Source organism: Antedon mediterranea, chromosome 11 (genome assembly GCF_964355755.1).
Source record: "Antedon mediterranea chromosome 11, ecAntMedi1.1, whole genome shotgun sequence".
Classification (NCBI taxonomy): Eukaryota; Metazoa; Echinodermata; class Crinoidea; order Comatulida; family Antedonidae; genus Antedon; species Antedon mediterranea.
Window position 1 is genome coordinate 9442911 of NC_092680.1, and position 24559 is coordinate 9467469.

Consider the following 24559-nt stretch of genomic DNA (forward strand, 5'->3'; position numbering starts at 1 on the left):
ATCGGGTAAAAATCGATTGTAATTTGTTTTCTGCGCTCAATCGTCAGGTTCGAAGGCAGCGGTAAGGTTGTGAGGCTGTCGGTGTTTGTGTTGTTTTTGTAAATTAAAAAATGGAAGAGAAAAAAGCTCTAGCCAAGTCGAAACTGTTCATTTCAACAATAATAGACACTAAAGATGAACTCGAAGAGGTATTAACAAATATTATCATTTTATGTTAGTTTTAAGCATATGTTTTCCTAGGCCTCAGAATGTGGCGATAAACTTAAAGTGTGTATCACGCTCGTAACCTACTGGGCGAAATATACGGTAGTCCCCGTTCATTATAACGCAGGATATTATAAGGCTAGGCCTATATAATAACAATGGTTTCATTTTGTTTATTTATGTTGTGTGTGTGACCTGTAGCGATTACTATTTACAGTTTCTATGAAAAAAATATAGAGATTTTGTTAGAATGGATTAATCCTGTTTTTGGAGGAAATGCCAGCCACTCACTCGCACTCACTTGCTCACTTTGTTGTGTCTCTCTAATTTGTATTTATTTACTAAATAACACTCTATAACTCTACAGTAGGCTAAGTCGGAACATCTCCCTCTCTCTTAGTACAAGAATCAAGATTATGTAACATTATTGTGTAAAACTGCAACTATTAATCATTTAATATTAATAATTACCAATTTATTATTTTACATCATTATTTTGTTATTACGCCATATATAGTTGGCCAACAAAATTGTTACAGATAATTTAGAATGAGATTAGGTTATTTAGCCTGTCTTGATGCATTTAGGTTGTGACATATTATTTCATATAGAAATTGCATGTTTGTTTAAACACTATGTCTGGACATGCCTGCAGTGATCCTTCCTTATTAATAAGAAGGGTAAGAAGAGGTCACTCAGTATACAGAAGAAATGAATAGATAAATTTAATATAATTAAGTAGGAATCCCTTGTTTCAGTTACTATAATAGTATATTCAAGCATTTGTTATTCAAAATACTGTACAGAAATATTTATTATTAATATTATTATGTTAAAAGTGTGAATAATTGTACATCAATACAATGTATTTTTCTAAACTTCAGAGAATGGAGCGTGGTTATGAGTTATTAACAAAGCTCACCACAGACCTGTCAGAGCGCGAGGCTCACGATTCTCTCAACGCTGCGGTAAGTATTTAATATAAATAATGTACAACATTTATTATTTTTGAATTTTGGGAAATTAAATTGGTATATGCTGCTAAGCCAAAGTAGACTCCTAACTCAAGCTGAAATTGTTTTTAAAAACGTCAATTCCTATACTGGATTAAAAAAAAAAATGTAATTTTGAATATATTTAAAGGTTTCAATTGTTTTTTTACTGCAGGCATGTAAAAGTATGCAACAGCATGAGGAGATAACTCTTGGTCTTCTCTACAGCATCTTGACTAACCCATCAGCCGCTCCTAAGGTAAATGTTACTGCTTTTTTTCTACTGTTTATCTCCATAAATATAGAGGCTATTGAGTATTCTGTAGCATAATAAACTGAAACAGATGAGATGAACTCACCCTTGAAACAGATGAGATGAACTCACCCCTGAAACAGATGAGATGAACTCGCCCCTGAAACAGAATAGATGAACTCACCCCTGAAACAGATGAGATGAACTCACCCTTGAAACAGATGAGATGAACTCACCCTTGAAACAGATGAGATGAACTCGCCCCTGAAACAGATGAGATGAACTCATCCCTGAAACAGATGAGATAAACTCACCCCTGAAACAAATGGGATGAACTCACCCCTGAAACAAATGGGATGAACTTACCCCTGAAACAGATGAGATGAACTCACCCCTGAAACAGATGAGATGAACTCGCCCCTGAAACAGAATAGATGAACTCACCCCTGAAACAGATGAGATGAACTCACCCTTGAAACAGATGAGATGAACTCACCCTTGAAACAGATGAGATGAACTCACCCCTGAAACAGATGAGATGAACTCACCCCTGAAACAGATGAGATGAACTCATCCCTGAAACAGATGAGATGAACTCACCCCTGAAACAAATGGGATGAACTCATCCCTAAAACAGATGAGATGAACTCATCCCTGAGACAGATGAGATGAACTCATCCCTTAAACAGCTGAGATGAACTCACTGCTGAAACAGATGAGATGAACTCATCCCTGAAACAGATTAGATGAACTCACCCTTGAAACAGATGAGATGAACTCATCCCTGAGACAGATGAGATGAACTCATCCCTTAAACAGCTGAGATGAACTCACTCCTGAAACAGATGAGATGAACTCATCTCTGAAACCGATTAGATGAACTCACCCCTGAAACAGATGAGATGAACTCACCCCTGAAACAGATGAGATGAACTCACCCCTGAAACAGATGAGATGAACTCATCCCTGAAACAGATGAGGTGAACTCATCCCTGAAACAGATGAGGTGAACTCATCCCTGAAACAGATGAGATGAACTTATCCCTGAAACAGATAAAATGAACTTATCGCTGAAACAGATGAGATGAACTCAGATGAATGAGATGAACTTAAACTTACCCCTGAAATTCACTCATGAATCCGACGACAGACATGAATAATGAAACGTGTGGTCATCATTGATACATTTTTTACTTTATTTTTTTCATTCATTTCTGTTTATTAAATTTCTTTTCATAATCTTCACAGTCCTACCGTGATTTAACACTTGTTTCCCGTGATGGCATGGCTACTGCATGGTCCAGGTTAAATCAGATCATCATTGAAAGGTATCCTAAGCTGATAGAGTCTTCAAGGACGCAAGTTGTCTGGTACACCAAAGAAATGGTCAATAATGGGGTCAATGGAATTGATAATGTTTGTTCTTCACTGATTAAACAAATAGCTGGTAAATGAACAGATAATACTATTTACACAATCATGTAATCATATGTACTATAAAATAGGTTCATGCTTAATCTAAAGATATACCAAACAAAAATGTAAGGTCGTGTTCGTACGGTGGTTAAAATAAGCGCTTAATTTCACCCATGCCTCGGGTTATAAATTGAGCGTTGTTCGTACTTGAAATATTTAACCGCTTAAATGCTTAATCGACAAATCACAAACCGGAAATTACGTTTTAAGGTCAGTTGTCTTTACAACCTACGACCCAATTTTCGCACGCTAGTTTCGTGTTGTATATTTTTTACTCGCGATCTTTCTTTACAATAACAATTACTTGCTACCTTTTACACTGCTTATCCTTGCGACAAACCTTATGCCTCTTAACGCCGATAATCCTGCCTAAATATGCCTTCTCCTGACGACCATTATTTTACTCCTTGACGAAGAATTTGAGCCCAATGTTACACGACAGAAACACCACCGACCAGCTAGGCCTACTAAGTAAGCGGTCTACACCAACAAGGACAGCACCAGCTGACGATCGCTCTCGAAGCGTGTATGGAAGAGCTTCGTAGGAGAAATGACGGGCCTAGGCAGCGAACGTTTGTCAAAATTTGACACATTGCCTCTATCGGAGATTTATTATCCTCGAAGGCCGAGTATAATTGGATTATCGCTGAAATAACCTGCAAATTTGGTGAACATTTTGCCTCGAATTTTTTGTAGCCTGAGGCAAAAGTTAATTGGATCACGCGAACGGAAATCGGGAATAAGCTGGTATTTTCAACCCCTACGAACAGGCCCTAAGAGGCAATGCATTGTCACGATCTTCCACCATCTATTTCAAATATGTGCCTGGTATGACTCAATTAAGTAATATATTTACAGGGTTTTTTGGTTAAGATAAGAGCGACTTAAGCTCTGTCTACACTAACGCACTACTTTGACAAAAAAGTGTGATGTGCCCAATATGGTAGTGATATGCCCAAATGTGGTAGTGATATGCCCAAATATGGTTGTGATATGACATCATTCATCATGTTCATATATGGGCATATCACATTTTGTTAGTGTAGACAGAGCTTTAAAGGACAACCATTTTCAGCTGGGTCATTTTCTTTAAAACTATTGAATATTTTGTAGGTGGTGATGTAAGTGCAAAGAATGTATGGCTAGCTGAGAATCTTTTGGATATTTTTACAGAAAACAAGTAAGTTGATTTTGTACTAAATATTTGGTATAATAAAATTATCTTCATGTCCTTTCATTTACTTATTATGGTCTGATTAGCTGCAGTTCTGAAAATATCTATAGATAATCACTCTTTAGCAATCATTGGACTTGCCATTTACTTTTCTTTCTTTCAATTTTTCAAGTAAAAAATGAATATTCCATGAAACATATTCGGATACATTCCTTACCTTAAAATTGTGGCCAATAAATGTATTTATTTTGTATAATAAAAACATTATTGCACTTTGTATGCATTGTATTATTTTGACATACTGACATGCGAAAAGTGGTCAGTCAGTCAGCGGTGTATCCAAGCAGGAAGCAGGGACTGACACACTATCCTACTAGAAGCACCAACCCAACCAGCCACCTATTTTAAAGCAGAACAAGACTGTGCCATAATAAAATAAGTTCATAGGCCAACCTGCTTAGCATTGCATCACAATGTGAGTGAGCTTGGTTCTGTATGTTCTGAATTGTTATTAAAAACTGTGTTTATCTTTATTAAGGTCATGGTTAGAAAAGTACCCAGTGTTGACAAATATGGCATTGTATACATATTTAAGAATTATTGAGGACCACAGTAGTGCAATGCTGGTACCACTCAAACAGAGAGAGGTTGATTTCTGTATTTCACTCCTCAGGTCAAAGGTAAGCATGGCAGGTTAAGATGGCACTGTTTTATTTTAATTTTAATAGAGGTACCCACTTCTGTGTTAGGCCGTTGATTGGCCTATGGTTTCCTCTTGGGAGACACATCACAAAACAAAGTCAATCAATCTCGAAGCCGAGGGGTAATCAAACTTCAATTGCTAAAGAGTTCATGCTTTTTAAATCGCCTCTTTGATTATATTATTATAATAATAATTATTTAAGAATACAAATGTACCTCATGTACTGTACAACCTGTGATTCATTAGGTGATCATTTAGATGATCACCTATTGTTATTGTATGAAATCTTTATTCTTATTTATTTCTCTCTGTACAAATTTGTGTAACAATTATCTCATTGATTTTTTCAGAATCTTTAATTATTTACAATATATGAAAGATAGGATCTTGCTAACGCAAATACAATAGCCGGTATCACAATCCGATCAAAGATCCCTCCGCATATAATAAACCATCCTTGTTAAATAATAATAATAAAGAGTTACTTTAAAAAAATGTTCATTATAAATCATATTTCTAGAATGTTTACTCGATGGTATATAAAGTTGGTTCGTACTTTCGGTACTAATTTTAACCACCTGATGTAACCCTGTTTACTAATTAAATTGAGTTCGATAATTAGTTATTGACGATTAAAACGAATTTAGGTTCAACGATTTGCCCCAAATAGGGGTGTTTTCCGATCGTGGTATACACTGTCTAATGGATGTCAATTTGAAAAATACCCGCACACAATAATACGAGGACACTTCGCATTTTCCTATCTCCTCCTACGATAATTGTTTTTAATAGCTGAAAATCGGTTGAACAGTTTGAGTACAGCATCATAATGTTGAAGACAGGCCGATTTTCTTTAAAAAATGCTATTTTGATACATGTAATATACGTTTTTACAAATGTATTGATTTGTGATGAATGGAACATTCCAAATTATTTGGTTTAACCATAGAGGTATAGATTTAGATTTATGGGCCCCCTTGGAGAATAAACATAAATAGTATTGCAATGCTGTACAATACTGTTAAGGTATTAACCACTTTTGTTCGCAATTTGAATCGCAAATTTCTTACTGTGAGTGTTGGTACTGTTAGATATAATATAAACAAATATACAAATAAACTTTATTACTGTGAGTGTGGGTAGGCCCTACTGTTAGATTATAAACATATAATATACAAATAAATAAACGTTATTACTGACAGTTGCTTCTCAACGTTTGTATTAATTAATAATTTAAAAATATATAAACGTACGTAGTGGTGTATCGTTACATGTACTTTACTATTTCAATCGACTATGACAGTGAGAGTTTTAACAAAGTATTAAATCGTAAATGTTTTACTGTATTTAGTGGTATATTATTATTTATAGGCCTATAAAACATTAAAAACAATATTTCGTTACTGAGTGGATAAGAATATATTGTAAAATGTTTCCTCTTTGTACCTATCTTCTTCCCCCATCCCTCAACCCTTAATGTTACATACAAAACACAAATTGGGTTTGTTTAAATGAGTCCAAATAAAAAAATTTGACTCATTTTGTTTCTCTCTCTCGGAAGTAATTCCCAGGGTGCTAATTTTAGCTGACTACATAAATCATCGTGTATATTTATTCGTTTCTGTAAACGACAATGTATTATAGTCCTGCAGTACGTACATTTGAAATCTCCATTTTTTTCTCGCTGGAAAATACTGTGTATTCGAGAACCATCTGTGGGCACGACCTAGATGGTACACGAGCGAAGCGAGCGTGCCATCTAGTGTACTGTAATTTATGCAAATAAAATTGAACAAATAACAATATAAAAAAACATTAAGGGATGACTCGGCCTCGTTACCTTGAATGCTATAGACGCGAGCACACCACCGAGCCATACACAAACTGACTAAAAGTTGAAGTGTGTATTTATTATGCTAACCACTTTGGTGAAGATAGATTATTACATACCGCAATGAATCATATTTTGTTACTATGATGTCATCTTTAAACATTAAAAAAAATGATGCACTGTCTAAGTATTCTAATTCTAGTTATAGATTTAAATTATTTGCAAAATGTAGAAGTAAATTCATTTATTTTTCTCTTTCTTTAAGTTCTCAGTATGTTGTAGGATTGGTCGAGATTTACTAAGGCTTTTACAGAATGTTGCTAAGATACCAGAATTTGAGAAACTCTGGTTTGATATTTTACATAACCCACAATCCCTTGGTCCACAATTTACAGGTATTTTTATTTTTGGTTATTTATTACAGCATACATTCCAACGTATAAAATATGCTTTCCAACACAAATAACCCCTTCAGTAACTTTTTTCAGGCAAGTCAGGGACCATGTCAAAATTAATCTACTGTAGTTACTGCAGTAATTACATTTTTTGCAACTGATAATTATTCTTTTTTAGGACAACCATACCAACTGTTATAACAGTGACTGCCTCATCAACTTCTACATTGAAACAAGCTAAAATTACATGTTATTGCAGTAACAGATGGTTGTTACTGCAGTAACTGTAGTACAATAAATTTGACATGATCCGTAGCTTACCTGAACATCTCTGTTAGTTCAACACAAATTCGTCCAACTGTTCTGCATTCTCTTGGCGAAAATTAAACAGAGTATTTAATCACAAGGCAAAAAATCAAAAGATTATACTGCTTTATTTGAGAGTGTGATAAAATCATTAAAATGAAATAGTTTTAAATACCGCATAAAATATGAGGTTACTCAATCAATGCTAACCATTGAACTTTATTTACCGCTGTTTCAATGTTGAAGACTTGTTTCGTATAACTATAAAAATAGTTACAAAAATCATTGAGAGCTAATGTTAATTGTTTTCAGGCATTATGCAGTTATTATCACAAAGAACATCACCAAAGTACTTGGCGTGTCGGTTAACACCAGATATGGAAAAGAAACTGGTATTTTTAACTTCAAAGGTATTTTTGACATTTTTCCATTCTAGAAATCTAAATATTGTAAAAGTTAACATTAGACAGGACTACAAAACATTTTTTTTTTCAAGGTGAAATTTGGTCAACAAAAACGATACCAAGATTGGTTCCAGAAACAGGTATGTACAAAATTCTAAATAAATATCTTTGAGCCTAGTTTTACCTGGGTAAACGATATACTGACAGAAAAGGAGAATTGTTGGTTGAACACTCTACACACAAACAATACCTGGAATGGCAATGACGCTCTCTAATGAAAGCATCCAACATACTTCCAAACATTGCAACCACGTTTATACCTCTAGACCAAAGAGCTCACACTAGTAGCTAGCGTTAGATTTGAGCCCAGGGGAAGAATGACATCTGTACTTACAGTAAAAACGAAAAGCTACTTTGTAATAGAGATACTGTAAAGCTGAAAATGTTTACGTAGATTGAATAACGATTGCGGAAATAAAGGCTACACGAAAATCACACTAATAGCTAGGGTGTCACGAAACCTAAGACAACGAAAGCTAAGACCCCTTAAGACCTAAGATCACGAAAGCTAAGACCCAAGACCTAAGATTACAAATATTTACCTTTCGCACCTGCCTTGTATTTTAACTCAAACATTTATTCTGAATACCACACCTTAGAATTAGCACTTTTATGAAAAAGAATCACATAAAAAGTAACAAATAAATTCTTAAATTGATGATTTTACAGACGTTTTTCTCGCACACATACTGTTTGCGAATTTTGCATGACTAGACCTAGGGCCTAACAAATCATCAATTTAAAGGATTTATTTATTTGTTTTTATGTGTTTCTCCTTCTTAAAGTACTTATAAGTTCTAATTTAAAGGTGTGGTATTCAGGATAAAGTTAGTTAACAAATTTGGAGTCAAAATACAAAGCAGGTGCGAAAAAAAAACATCCTCCGAACCAACACAATGGAGTAACTATATACCAACAAACAACCTGTAAAGTTTGTTTGTTGTAAAGAAAAAATATACATTTACTCAACGGGCGAAAATAATGTGAATTTATCTATGTTTTGTGGTAAGTATTTAATTATATTTATGGTAATAAATGAAACCTACTATGTTTAAAATTATGTATGGATAAACAAGTATTGTTTTTTGGCTGTAGTATACCTTAGAATTTGTAATCTAGGTCTTGGGTTAGCTTTCGTGATCTTAGGTCTTAGGGGGTCTTAGATTTCGTGACACCCCTAATAGCTAGCGTTCGATTCAAGTCCAAGGGAAGAATGACATCTGACCAATTCACTTACAGGAAAATGAAAAGCTACTTTGTAATAGAGATACTGCAAAGCCCAAAATGTTTAATTTAATAGAAGAACGATCGCAAAAATAAAGGCCACACAAAAATCATGAAATTGCCCACGATGTTGTTACGAGTCGATCAGGCCTAGGCTTAGTTTAGGTAGGCCTATTATTATTGTCTAGGCCTAGACAATAGAATTATGGACAAAATGAATATTGCGAGTGAGTGGCCGAGCGGTTAAGACAGTGGAACCGTAATTACGTAGCCATAACATCGGCAAGGGTTCGAGGCTCACTCGCTCCATGGTTCTGGTGGTAGAACGAGTCTTCTCGGATAAGGACTATAAACCGTAGGTCCAGTGTACACATAGCTCATGCGCACTTTAAAGAACCTAGTACATCTTTCGAGACGAGTAGGGGGTTACCCCGGTGTACTAGTCCACACAAACACAGCCACTGTCACACACAACCACTGTGCAAATTGGGACTGGACCGTTTTAGAGGTGTTTACCACCTGTTGGTCCAGATCCTTCACTAACTGAGTTAGTGAGAAGTCGAATAAAAAAAAAAAAAAAAAAAATATAAAATAGTTACGTTAAAATTGTGTATTCCTTGAAACATTTACAATCCTTTATTGTTAGGTCAGATGTAATTAAAACAATAAAATAATTACAACCGTCCGAAAATGCTAGGCTCTACTAAAATTGCGCTTCGTTAAAAACGATGAAATTCCTCATTGATTGAGAAGCATGGCACCATGGAGGATTAATCGCTAAAATAATGATAGAATTGGAATAAAAAAGCTTACGGCATTTTTTAGGTATTTTATTAAATGTATGCTGTACTTGCTTGACGAATCCTTTGTCATTGAATAATCTGTAATGTGTCTTTAAAATGATTATTCCACATGCGAAGTAAACGGCAAAAATACCATCGCCTCACACCTTAGTGTGGGTGGAGATTCCTCACTGCATGATCTGGCAGGCGTTGTTTGTTGTTATAAAAACAAACAAAAATTTGGTAGAGTACATTAATTATGGGGGGGTTTTCACTATCTTAAGAGCCTATTAAGCACGTTCCTCTCCCACTGTGTAGTCAAAACATTTATTTATTTGCATTCCTAAATTTACAATCTCATATTCAGTCATTTTACTGACGCTATTCAATTGTTTGACGTTAATCGCGGGAATGAAATACATTTGACAAATTATAGAAGACGACTAGAAACTCAAATCACAAAAATAAAAGGCGGCGAAATAGTTAGAAATGTAAAATAGCGAAAATTTAGGGCCCCGAAAATGTTGGGCTTTACAGTATTAAAACATTTTGACTTATGCTTGCAGTACTTATCAACGCCTGAAAGTCAATCACTGCGTTGTGACCTGATACGATATATCTGTGGAGTTGTTCATCCGTCCAATGACATCTTGTGTTCGGATGTGATACAGAGATGGGCTGTGATTGGTTGGTTACTTACTACCTGTACTGTGAGTATGAAGCATATATGAACATTTCATATTGGGTTACAATTAACCAGTTTTAATTTGTTGTGTATCATTAAATTTATCTAATAAATTGAAATTAATTTAACAAAATGCTAAATTGTTATTTTTTGGTGTATTTTTTTTCAGTCAAATGTAGCTGCATCTAGTGCCAAATTAGCTCTTTTCTATGACTGGCTTGTGTTTAGTTCACCAAAGGGAAACATTATGGATATAGGTAAGATTAGTCCGAAAGGAAAAAAATTGTTTTATTGTTTCTGCACAGAAGGCCATCTTCTCTTATCTCATCTTTCTAAGTCCCAAATTACACATAGTATGTTTCTTCAAATATGTATACTAAACACATTTATTCTTCGAATAAGATATTTTTGTTTATTTTATTGAACATTATTTTCTCTTTTATTTATGATAGAGCCAGCAATACTTGTAATGCACCATTCAATGAGGTCTCATCCTGCAATAACAGCTACACTTCTTGATTTCTTATGTAGGGTAAGTTACTACTACTGTATATAACTCTGTGAACCTAGCTAGGTCAAATGTGATGAAAATTAAGTGGTGGAATTAATGGGATTTTTGTTTGCTTGTATCTAGGCATGACAAGTGCTTCTTTCCTAAAAACAACAGTGATTGAAATGAATTCATTTGAACCATTTTTTATAGTACAATTTGCTTACGTAATTTGTTTCCTGTTGTAGATTATTTCAAATTTTTATCCAGCTTTGGAGAGTCAGATTCGTCAAGGTGTTTTTTGTTCTCTTCGAGCTATTCTAGAAAAAAGAGTTCTTTCGTAAGTATTCCAATCGTCTAATGTGTTGGAGTACAGTAGTTCATCAATTACTTATTCATGTTTCTGGTAATCAATAAATTAAGGAATAAAAGGTCCTATGAAAAGGCTTGTTAATGTTTTATTTAGTGAAAACATTTTGTTGTGGCTTCTATTGGTATATTAATATGATAGTTCGTTGAGTGTAAACCAGTATAATTTATATTTTACCTTACGTTTCAAGGCAGCTTCGTTTAGCTGTCAGCTTGACTTCTTCAGTTTCTATATAAAAAGATGAATAGAGACAAAGGCGCGCACCAACTTTCACATATTTATGAACAACTCCCGACGACTGGTCCCCTGAGCTACACACCAAAAACACCTAGTTTCAGTTTCAGTTTATTTATCGAACACCTAGTGGCTGGAAAGGAGGCCAAACAGCATCAAAATGCATAGCAACTGAAGAAGTCAAACTGACAGCTAGACGAAACGTAAGGTATAAATAAGTTATACTGGTTTACACTCAACGAACTATCATATTAATGATTTATTTATAGTTTGTCAAAAATTAATTTTAAAAAGTCATCATTTTATTTTAGGAGGAGGAGCGTGTAAGTTAATAATGTAGTCATAAATAAATCAACATTTCTCTGCATTTTTATAGATCGTTGTCACCATTGTTTGACAATTCTAAATTGGACAAGGAACTGCGAGCCATGATTAGGGAGACGTTTTCAGAGTTTTGTACACCAGACAGTAAGATCTTGTATTTATATGTACCATACATGATGTGGAGTGTCTTAGGCTCTGTGGCCCCTGGGTTTAACCAGTGACTACTCATAGCCGTTACAAGCTTTCAATTTTTTGCAACATAGAAACTAGCTGCCATTTCATTGTGTGCATGATGCAGGCTCACTACATTCCTGCAAACACTTTTGGCAGATTATAGGTCCGGAAAACAACCAAATTCTAGGTCTTAGCAAATCGAAAGCAATAGTAATAAAAGACTTTTTAAAATAATTTTTTCCGAGGATTTTCCTTCATTCCCTGATCTCCTATCCACACTACTCATTAATCACCATTTTCAGTATGTAAGAACTGCTGCTAATTGCTATAACAAATATAAATAATACTGTTATACTAAACTGATTGTGCTATAATTCTTGATAGCACCACCAGCCAAGGAACCTCCAGCATTGATTGATAGTGGACAAACATCAATGCAGAAAGAAGATGATACTGTCTCATCAAATCACAAAGAAGAGACAATACCAGAATTCAGTGATGACGAAGAGGAGGAAAAAAGTTAGTTTATCGTTTCTTCATAATCAAATTATATTTAATTTTTTACTGTTACAGAAGAAATACTGCAGTATATTTTTTTACCATACTATGAAAACCCCCAATCTTGGTTTGAATCTCAGTTGGGGCTCTTTTATCCTCAGAGACTCTCATCATTACTGTTTAAGCGCTAATTACTAATTTTTATTATTTATTTCTGGGCACTTTGGGAGTTATTCTGTGCCTGTAAATGTTTTTGTAAATAGTATATATAATTCACCAGGCAATTGTAAATATATGATTATATATTGTAGTGTCATTATCAATCATTGTTTATGTTTTCGGCAGCAAACTGTAAAATTGATGAAAGGATCTTCCGTCCAATAAATGAAGAAGAGGAGGAGAATGAGGGCGACATTGAATCATATCTAGAACAAATTGAGGGCGAACTTAAAGATATTTGTGAGCAGCTTTATGAACAAAGGTAATCTATCTGTGGTGCATGTGCGTACAATAGAAGGACTAATGCTGTTCCGCCATACCCTGCTGAGAATGTTAAAGAGTACCTATCCAATTGAGTTTAAACAATACCATGAAAGTCCCAGTGGTCTAATGGTTAGGACATCTGCATACCAAACAGAAGGTTCCAGGTTCGAATCTCGGTTGGGGAAACTTTTTCTCATTCTCACAGAATTCCTCATCTTATCGTTTCAAATTAATTAAATTTCAATATATCACCGGGCGGTTTAGAATTAATGTTCTGTGCCTGATGTGTTTATATATATATATAAATATATAAATCCAAAGGCAAATTACTGAAAAAATGACAATGCTGTGGGTATCAGTGGCTGGATCTCAATAGAGATTTAAAAAAAAAGCGAAAAGCTAAATCAAAATATAAATTTTGTTGTTCTTGAACAACAACAAAGCTTTTTTTTATGACCGTAGACTGAAGGAGGTAGTAATTTATACAAAATTTATAATGTGTGCATGTGTAAAAATCCAGTATACATTGCTCTATTCATTATAAAGATTATATTTTGTCAATTTACGTTCATCTTTTTTTTTATTAATTGAAAGGTAGTATTAGGCTTTTATTGAACTGAAAAAAACATTTTCTGGTACACATATTTCTTTTACATTGTCTCAAATATTATTGTTTTTATATGAAAGTATGTTAGTTATGTTTTCTTTATTTCAATCCACATCAGGAATGCAGATACAGAAAGGCAGTGTGAATTAATGGAGAATCTGTGTGGAGTTATTCTTGAATTTGTAAGTATTAAGCATCCTAACGCAACATTTTGAATGAATAGGGCACAAGGAACATGATTTGGAAGAAACACAGTGGTATAAGGAGTGACTAAATAAAATCATTAAAGGGAGCTTGGAATTTGAACATTCAGTGTAGAAAAGTGACATAAAAGATGCTGTATAAATATGGAATCTATTTTGTTACAGTCAATTAATGATATTATATTTATTTCTGTTTATAGGACACATTTGATGCTGATACTGCGGGACCACTAGCTATGTTTCTTTGTACTTTATATAAATCACATTTTACCAACGAATTACTACCACAAGAAATTAATGAAGAGTAAGATAATTGCATTTGTTTTATATTATTAACATGAAGCACTAAGTTAAACACTGAGCTAATAATAATTAATAATTCTTCCAATCTGTTGGTATAATAATTATTACCAGTCACCCTTATGTCCATGAATCACCATTAATGGTAAGAACTTTCAAGCCTGGTGAAATGTATTTGGTTGTTTTTTTTTCACAGATTTCTCTTAAATGTTCATATTTTCTTTCAATGCAGGTCAATAGAAGACTCAATAGGAAAACCAATTTTTGTAATTTTTAGGTGAGTACCGAAATTTGAAATAAATCATATCTTTGCTCATTCATTCGTTTGATTCTTGAGTCATGCCTTGTTGATTTTCTATTCAGGCATGACATCATTATGGGCCGCACGATTTTAAGAGCCAAATGTATCAACTTAATCAACACAATGTCTAAATAATCAATATAACCCTTTAATAAACAAAGCCTAACTCTCTGAATAATCTCTTAACAACCTGTGTAACTTTTTTTAAATTTTGATTAAGTAGTTCTTAATTAAAAGAATTTTTTTAGGATATATATCATCCACATTTATTCATTACATATCTAAAGCTACACTATCAAACTTGATGTAAATGTGATGTGCCCGTATATGGAGACAATGATTTCATATCACTATATATATGTTATACAAATAATGAATATATATTTGTGTAATGGTACAAATAATGGCATGAGGTAAATGATGAAAGGTTATTTTAATAATATATAACCTTCATTCACCAAATGCCATTATTTGTACCATTACACGAATATATTCATTTTTTGTTTTATATAACATCTAAAATAGATTCCTGTCATTTGAATCGGATTTAAAGACCCATTCCCAACAATTTGTGACGTTTTGTAAAAATAATTCATATATAGTACTTTAAAAACACTAAACCAGGTCATTCCTTGCCTTAAACGTTTTATGGTAAATTATTATAAAACGAGAGAAACAATGCACTATCTAAGCAACTCGCGGTGAATGTCCTCTCTTGGACAGTCTGTAGGCCTAGCTTAGCTAGGCTTAGTATTGTAGGCCTAGCTGGAAAACATCGGTAACGTACGAACATGATAGCTATAGGCCTAGCCTTACATTGCATAGTTGCTGCATTAATTGTCTTTCAGTCTTTTTTTTAAACCTGGTATTTTTGGTGAAAAGTTAGGAGTCTTCTATTTGTTTTGGCCTCATTCATGATTGATCGAAAAGTGGTTTAATTACAGAAGAAAAATGAAAATATCTATCCATGCTCAATACATGTTGGGATTTATAGTGGGCCACTTAAATTATTAGAATCAACTTATTTTTCACATTTTCTAACAGATTAAAGATGAAAAAAGTTATCTCAATAGGACCATATAGTATTTATTTTTACATTAAATTAAGTTTGTGACCTTAAATTAGATCTAAAAAATGAAGGCAATGGGCTTTTAAATAGTAACATTTATTTGTTTTTTATAATATATTAAATATTATATTTATTTGGATTTCATAAACACACCTACTGTAGTATTAATTATGTCAACAAATGACCAAACAATCCTAGCCAAACAGGGCTAGAAAGGCAGCCATACAATTACGAAACTTTGACCATATTTAGGCATATCACTACCATTTTTGGTTATCCTCACTTGGTGGATAACCTCTTGTATTGTCGTGATCTTTTTTTTTTCTAATTCTTCTTTCCCAAAATTTTGTTGCAGCTGTATCTCTCTTGTCAACATAAGATTGTATAACTTTGTCAAAAGATTGACCTCAAGCTGTAAATGTGCAGGAAACTTTGTTATATGACGTTAGAGTCGCGCAGCTTAAGTTACATTTATGAAATGTTATGGTTGCTTAATATATAAATTATGAACAAAAATTTTTTTTCAGTAAAACTTTATACGAAAGTGTATTTCATAATATGGAGCAACTTTTGACATGATAAAAATGGCATGCTACGCAAAATATTATGCGAGTATGCATATTTGAAATTTCAATCATAATCAATTTCTTAACATTTCAGGCCATTTTGAACATTTCAATTTGTTTGCGTTTTGCGCATGCACAGCTCGTACAAAGCGTAGAATTTTTTCAATTGATTTTTGTTTTTCATACCTTCTTTAGTATATTTAATTCATTTTGATGAACTTTGATTGCAAATTAACAACGCACATGCACGTTAAACTTTAATAATCGTGTGCTATAAATGGGTAATTTAATGCAAATTTTTGCAAAAATATAGCTATTTTTAATCGATTATAGCTCCTCAGGATGGCTGGTGACATCCATTTTTAAAATTTTATTATAAAAGCCGATGAGTTGTAATCTATTTCAATTCACATCTACCGAATGTTTTTACATCATATGGCCACTCAAATTTTAAGAATAGTATTTTTGTCGCTTTAGTTAATCCTGTTTAATAGAGCGCATCGTGCTAATACATACCATACCCCATTTTCTCCTTCATTTTAATATGTCCTTGCCTAATAAATTTGTTGTCACATGAACTAGAAACATTTTTATTACGTTATATCAAAAAATTAGAATAAAGTGAGTTACTTAATTTCATCTATACACTATATTTTAAACTGTTACAGCTCATCAGAATGAAAAATGACTTGTGTGATTAAAACTTATTATGGAAGCTGTTGAATTGTAGATATGAATTCATATAAACATTTTGTCTATCTGATGGCATAACGTAAATACTGTTATGCTTTATGACACAATATAGGTACAATTCAGCACTGTAAACATATTTAATTCATAGGATGGCATAATAATTATTGGCATTCATATTTTAACGTGCATGTTGCGTTTGCGCGGGTAATCCAAACTCAAATCTAGTTATTTTTTCCCCTTGTCTGTAGGAACCTTAACCAAGAGAATGAAGATGAATTATGCCCTGTAGAATTATTAACCTTAGTATGTTGTATGTATGAGAAACAGAAACAAATTGGCTACCATCTTTTATACTTCCTTCAAGCAAGGTATGTTTCATTTAATTATTTGATGCTTTATCATCATCATTTTAAGATAATTATGATAAACACAAGTTATTACCATGTCAAATGACTGTAACACTATCAACCATGATACAGATGATGTGTGAATTTATTACATCTATTTTCTTGGTGGCTGGAATGGGAAAATAATCAATAAAATGTTATATTTCAGTAAGAAAACAACAGAAAATAAACTTGTTGTCTATGAAGAAGTTTGCAAGAACACAGAACTCAAAGACCTTGGAAAATGCTTAGTTAAAGATTTTGGAGTAAGAATAACAACGGCAGGGATTGTTCACAAACACTGTTATTAAGGAGCTATACATTCATAGGACATTTTTAAATCCGAAATTGTTTTCCTCTCAGTGTTTGCCACTCTAGCCTAGATAGTATAATATTATTTTTCAAGTGTGGCTTGCCCCCTCCATTTCAGGAAGATTTTACACATTTCTAATTTTAAAATAAATAACGTAATTTCTAGGTGGTATGTATTCTGTACTGGTTATTAAAACTGTTACATTTATTAAAACAGCACACTGTTTGAGCTTTGATTTGTGATCCTCAGTGTTATGTACCTCTCCTCTGTGTGAACTAATTACTTTTTACAAGGAAATTCACAAATGTTTGAAGATCAATCTTATCAATTTCCTACTCAATTTTATTTGTAAATTAGATAAAAAATTCTAATTTGTGTTTGTTTTAGACATGCCAAGAGGACAACGTTAGGCTGATGTGTTTTCTTATCCCACCTGTATATGCAAATGTAAGTACACTTGGTTTTGATTTTTTTAATATATAGAAAGTTGGACTATATAAAATTTACTGTACCTAAATTGGAAACAATATATATAATTAATCTTTTGTATTTCTCTATATAATTTTCAGTTTCCAGATGCAACTATTAAGAACATTGATCTTTTGAATATAGTAGCTGGATCATTAGACCCTTCTCAAGTAAGTCAATAACTAGCATATTTTTAAATAGTATTTATAAAGCGCACATATTTAAATAATAAATGCTCAAAGCGCTTTATTCTAAGTACTATCATGGAAAAATGTAAATATACCTTTTACACTTTTATACTATAGATACTAGAATAGTTTTATATCTTTATCTATATTTTATATACCTGTATAATATTTTCACCAGCTTCAAGACCTTATCTGTGAAATCATGGAAGGATGCCTGGAGATGTTCAAGAAAGAGTCTGTAGCAAGTGTTTTAGGTAAGTTACTTATTTGGACTAATAAAGTGTTACTGAATGTGAGTGATTAAAAAAGGCCTTAGATTAAGTGAGCAAGCAAAATAATAAGTAAACAAGAAGGTAAAGATATGTATTATTGAATATAAAAGGCACAAACCAGACAATCCCTATCAACCCTGTGTTCTGGTCTGAGCATTATGTTTGTTTATTTCTACTCTTTACTACAATGGGACACAATCCCTATTTTTTCATTCACATGAGTGTCCCATTTGAAGGACGAGATGTTGATTGTTTATCAATTTCTGTTTCAGAGGAGACTCTTGGCTGGGAAACTTTTGAGCAATACATAGTGTGGCAATTATTAGCAGCCCATGAGATAGAAGTAGACCACTTCATCACAGTTGTACCAAAGCTTAACTACCGGGGTGTGTTTAACGTTTAACTTTTTTTCAAAGTAGCACCAAATAAGAATGAATAATTTACTATTTTTTCAAATTTTAATCATACATTTTAGAAAGAATTGAATAGAAATGTTTTTTTTGCATACCATATAAAAAAGATAGGAGACTTTTTTCAGCTCAGTTGTAATTAGGTTATATGCATTATCATGCATATAACCTCTTGATTCTGTCAAAATCTTTATTTATTTATTTATTCTTTCCTTAGCACTATTTTGTCCGTGAATTATCTTGATATCAGTTTCATCTATCTAAGTCAATTTTTCAGAGTATATTCCTTATGGCCAGGAATCGATGTGGTTATATTTTCACGATGCGTAATCAAAAATTACGCGGTCTACGCGCGATTTTACGAAATCACGTTTGTAATCACATCTTCACAAGCATGAATCACAATTAAACAAAATTTGGTACTCATAAATTTCAGGTCATATTTCATCATATGGCAATACAATTACGTGCGTAGCGCATATAACGCTTGCGTACGCGCGCTTAAAATGTTCAAAATTGTCAAAATTTATTTTCGATGAAATTAGAGTACGTTTCAGGCAATTTTAAGCGTTTAAAAAATTGCCATGAGTGCGCAGATTTTTGCACGCGCACTGCGCGTTATACGTTAATGCGCACTCTTTTTGTCCGATTTCGGTTGTACAACCTTTCTTTAATAATATCATCATATTTTATTCACTTTTCAACGCGTAATTGCCTTATACGAGCACGTCAAAAGTGACAGGCTACGCACGTGTAAGTTAACAAAATGGTGAAAATATGCTAAATTTTAAAATTAATATAGATCGTCAGAATGCTCGGGAACACATATTTTTTATTTCATTTTCTTGAAGTGTATGTATCTTATGTATGATTTATTATTAAACTAAGGGAACAAAAGTTGATTAAGCCATAATTAATTGCATATTAAATTAAAAAAAATTCATTTCGACAATCAAACAAATTATGACATTTTCTTAGGCCAAAATAACAAACTTAACATTAACTTTCTTCCTTCAAAAGTTCATATATTAAAGTTAAAAGTATATAGTTTGACAGTGCATCCTTTTTGTACATTTTTAGAGATGTCATCATAGTAAAAAATTATAATTCATTGCGGTATGTAATAATCTATCTGCACCAAAGTGGTTACTGCATAGTAAATACACGGAGGAATTTTTCTACAATTTTTAGTCAGTTGTGTATGGCTCGGTGGTGTGTGCTCGTGTCTATGGCACTCAAGGTACCGAGATCGAGTCTCACCTTGGGAAACGAAATAAGATTTTTTTTTTATTATCCGTATTGTTTGTTCAAATTTACTTCTTAGTGTATATATTATACACATGATTTATAATGAAATCTAGATAAAAAATAACTTATGTCTTTATTATTATGTAACAGCAAATGTGGTTTATGACATTATACGCAGAGGGATCTTTGATCGGATTGTGATACCGGCTATTGTATTCGCGTTAGCAAGGTCCTATCATATATTATAAATAATTAAAGAATCTGAGAAAATCAATGAATCAAAATATCTTTTAAAAATCAATTATCTTTATTTAAATCAATGCATATAACCTATAATTCGTCATAGTGACGAATTAAATCTAGTTCTTTTTTGTTTTATTGTTTGAAGATCATCCTGAAGCATTGGCTAGTATTTTACTGATGCTCAAACTAGAAAGGTAAGCATATAATCATCATTTTAAATTTTGTAAGAGCGTGTGGCGCAGTGTGTTGGATGCTGGATTACTGATCATGGTTCGATTCAAACTCTCGCCGCATTGCTTGTATCCGTAGGCAAGACACTTTACTTGCGTTTGCCTGTCTCCACCCAGGTTATAAAATGGGTTTTATACTAGCTGATTACTAGCTGCATTATGGGCGTATGTTTCCATACGTTTTTGATCCAAAAAATTACTGGGGTAATAATGTTCAGCGCATTGAGAGCTTGCTTATATGCGCTAAGAATGAACTATTATTATTATTAAATTACTATTAAGAGATTAACTTCCCCCAGGGTACTATTGCAAAAATAGTGTCCTCATAGGAACTCTGTGTTTTATATTTTAAAGTGGTCAAATTTTAAATATTACAAATTTTACTTACCCTTAGGTGTTCTTTAGACTTTCTGAGGCCTGTGATGTGTCGGAACGGTCAAAATGGCGACCGGTTCGCCACAGCAATCCTTTGTAATTGGATCATCCAAGATGAACAACACATTGCTGAACAGACCAAAACACTCATGATGAGGTCAACGACGGCAAACAAACGAATACGACAGCGGTAAGATATGTTTATCTCCATCACCATGGTTATAACCAACAGTGCAATTTAAATTTTAAAACTACTGTGCCTTATATACGTGGCACAAGTAAAACATCACAGATTGTTGTAGTACTGTACATGGGACTTTTTTTTGTTGTGACAGGACAAATCCTAAGTTACAAAACCCAACACCACCACAGATTTTGGCACATCTAGATGCTTTAAGGCAAGCAGCAGGAATCAGACAAACTATGTGTAAGTCTATAAATTATACAACATCCATGTTGTTTCAGCTTGTTTCCCACTTGGAATGCAACGTAAGCGAGTTGACTGGTGACAAACAACAGTTTGAATAATCCATAGCTTGTGATTTGTCTCGCATTGCTCTACGTACTTGTGTTATATCCTAGTGGGAATCAAGCATTGTAGTCTTGAGGTTTTTGGTGTGTAGCTTACGATATTGTACATTTACATATGAATAAAATCTTATTCAGATATTTATCGCATTGCAATCAGTTGTAGCAACTGAAAATATCCGATCACATTTGAAAGTTAAATAAAATAAAAATCCATACCGCAAATGATAAGGTTACAATCTTTATTACCATTAAGCAGAGTTCTTTATGATGCACATAAGACAGATGTGTGCACTGGACCTCCTTACCGTAGAAGACCTGTTCTACCACCAGGACTATGGTCAAGGAGTCTCTTGAACATGTGCCGATATTATGACTGTTGTTAGAACTGCCCCTTGCATAACATTTTGAAATCTTGTAGTTTTTAGTCAAGAACCAGTATTACAAGGTCTCCAGCATATTCAGAAGGCATGTAGTGATGCACAGAAAACAAGGTATGTTGTGTACTAGATGGGATAAACATCTACATATGATTCAGTTATATTTAATGTCACTGAACTATGCATTTATTCTGTTAACACATTTACATTCATGTAAATTCATATCATCTTTGTGACATTTAGTGGTTGCAGAAATCCCATAGTGAAGCCTTTCTATTCACATGCATATTTTCTCGGTATACTGGTTTGCTAGTCTGTGTACACACCACAATATTATTCATTTGTTTCCTTGGAATTTAGGTACAGTGATCTATTTGCTCTAGTAGACTTCATTGAAGATTCTAGTCGGTCAACGAGAAGTGGACGTGGTACACGTCGGTCACCTGGGTTTACGAGTCCAAAGAGTAAAAAACAAGTTTTGAATAATGAAAACTCATCATCAGAATCAGAAGAGGTAATCCGTCACTATCTTGTGACATTATCTATTTAATGCCAAACTAATAATATGTAAAAAAAAATTGTTAGCGTTCGTTTTAAGCAGGAGGAAGCATCTCAAATGACAGGTGTTGCTTAATGTCACTGTGATTTAATATTAAAAACACTAGTTAAACATTAATGTAGCAAACATCAAATACCCGTTTGGTGTGAAATCAAAATACCAAAGTTGAACAGCTGAATGCAGTCTGTTCTTTAAACTCTAGAAGCGTACTGTAGACACACCAGAGATCCAATGTGTAGGGTAGCGACTCTAAACTGTGGTGGTCAGGTCACCCCTGGGTTAAACATTTAGTGTATTTATTCCCTTTTGTTTTATTTAAAACTCTGGTATTGCAGGATTGATGTGAATGGGGTCTCTCTAAAGTTGTGGGTGTGATTGTGGAGTACGAGTGTTGTACTTGTATTATTAAGGAAGTATGTGATAAACCTGTATACCGAGTTGTTAAATGTGTACAGAAATTAATTAGTGATTTGCTTATAAGATTGTGTTTTATCAACAGGAAGAACAGACAAAACCAAAGCCAAAAAAAAGGAAGAAATCAGCAGCAGCAACAGGATCTGACAGTGATTGAAGCAGCATTTGAACACAGACCTGGTATTATAAAAGAGTGAAATCAGTTATGAGAGAACATCCTGATGATTTTATGATAGCAGCCCGTTCCTCTGTTCAGAATGGCAGCCAATGCCTGTTTAAAATGGCAACCAGTGTTTCTGTTCAGAATAGTACTCGATGTCAATAGCCAGCCAGTGTATCTCTCATCAGAATGGCAGGCCAATGACTGTTCAGAACAGTATCCATTTTCTCTACTCAGAATGGCCACTTTAATGATTCTTCCATGTTCCGTTGCCAGTTACAGTGGTGTCCCTCATCTCGGAACATTATTTTTAAAATTTACAATATGATGCCTCTTCCCCAGAATTGGAAGTATATACTTTTGCTTAGAATACAGTTGTAGCCATGTAATATAAGTGTGCAGTTATGAAAGTGTACAACAGAATGGACACTTAACACATGTAAAACAGATCCTGTGATAGGAATACTCTCTTCAGTTTCCACCTAAATTACCAATCTGCCATACCTCTACTACTCAGGGATCACCAACATATTTAAAATGACCCAGTCTTTTTGTTTGTAGATATCAATGTCCTTAGTGGCTACACTTTTGTTGCATATTACAAGATTTTACTTCTGTTTAAAAACAAACTTTTCCTTACCATATAGCCGGGAAACCAGTTTCTTTATTATCACTATATGGAAGTACACATCATCGTGTAAGGATTCAAAATGTCAACATTAATTATATCAGTGTTGGTCCTGTTTAGTCCTGAAATACTACTTTGAGAATTACTTTGTTTATGTGAAAAGTATTTTCTATTGTTTTCTGTGGATGATCTTCTACATGAGTTGGGTGAAGCCTGGCTTGGGGTTGTAGTGTGACTGTAGCCTTACACCAGTCAACCTGCCAGTGGGATATTTGAATCTGCCTAGACCACATTTTATTATGTCAATGTTTTAATACAAGAACTGTGATAAATTATGATAAATATGTACACGCCTTTATTAATTAATGAATATAATGAAGTAAATGAGTGAGATTTATATAGTAGTATTACTGTATAAACAGTTCTGAACATTGCATTAACATTAATACAGTTCTACGGTACAAGTATTATTTACTAAGCAGTTTGTGGCAAAACCATTTTTGTTTCACTACACTTTTGGACTACCTGTACATTAGAATTCCTTAAGAGGACCCAGTAAAGTGTCCCTTTAATATGTATGTGTTAGCCACAGAGTTAAACATATTGCCCTTTGTTTCACAAACTTGACAAAGGATAGGTTCTACTGTATATTGATATGGTATAATTACGAGTATTATTATTATAATAGAGAGAAAAAAGAATATAGTATTTCTGGAATAATCTTTACTTTTTAGTATACTAGTGGAATATATATTACATAGGATTAAATGAAATTAGGTTTTTTTCCTTGAAAATAGATACATTAACTGTTTTTCTAAACACTGTATATATTGTAAATAAAGTGTATTTTACTTATTTTGAAAATTAATTGTATTTTTTTTATGGAAAACCCTTTAAAATCACAGTTTTCTTGGTCACCACTATTATTTTATTGTTCCTAACTACCAGTGTAATGC

General features: G+C 33.4%; 1 protein-coding gene across 1 annotated transcript; it reads left to right on the forward strand.

Annotated features, from left to right (window-relative positions):
- The first annotated feature begins 35 nt into the window (after positions 1-35).
- LOC140062565 (integrator complex subunit 3-like) lies at positions 36-24396 on the forward strand. The gene is made up of 31 exons (XM_072108831.1): positions 36-188; positions 1089-1172; positions 1372-1455; positions 2698-2896; positions 4039-4105; positions 4638-4779; positions 6899-7028; positions 7647-7744; positions 7831-7878; positions 10371-10514; positions 10659-10746; positions 10942-11021; positions 11228-11319; positions 11960-12051; positions 12466-12600; positions 12925-13060; positions 13788-13851; positions 14073-14176; positions 14405-14449; positions 17050-17169; positions 17357-17453; positions 17888-17947; positions 18070-18138; positions 18335-18410; positions 18701-18814; positions 20475-20523; positions 20954-21124; positions 21270-21361; positions 21884-21956; positions 22203-22356; positions 22901-24396. Exons 1-31 carry the CDS (start codon positions 111-113, stop codon positions 22970-22972), a joined length of 3057 nt encoding a protein of 1018 aa, XP_071964932.1. The 5' UTR covers positions 36-110; the 3' UTR covers positions 22973-24396.
- The last annotated feature ends 163 nt before the right edge of the window (positions 24397-24559 follow it).

Bases quoted from the DNA above. Each gene is read 5' to 3' on its own strand.
- LOC140062565 (XM_072108831.1), top strand. From the start codon at position 111: ATGGAAGAGAAAAAAGCTCTAGCCAAGTCGAAACTGTTCATTTCAACA. The intron at 1,173-1,371 runs GTAAGTATTTAA...TTTTTACTGCAG, and splicing joins ACGATTCTCTCAACGCTGCG to GCATGTAAAAGTATGCAACA. The intron at 18,815-20,474 runs GTGTGTTTAACG...TATTGTTTGAAG, and splicing joins ACCAAAGCTTAACTACCGGG to ATCATCCTGAAGCATTGGCT.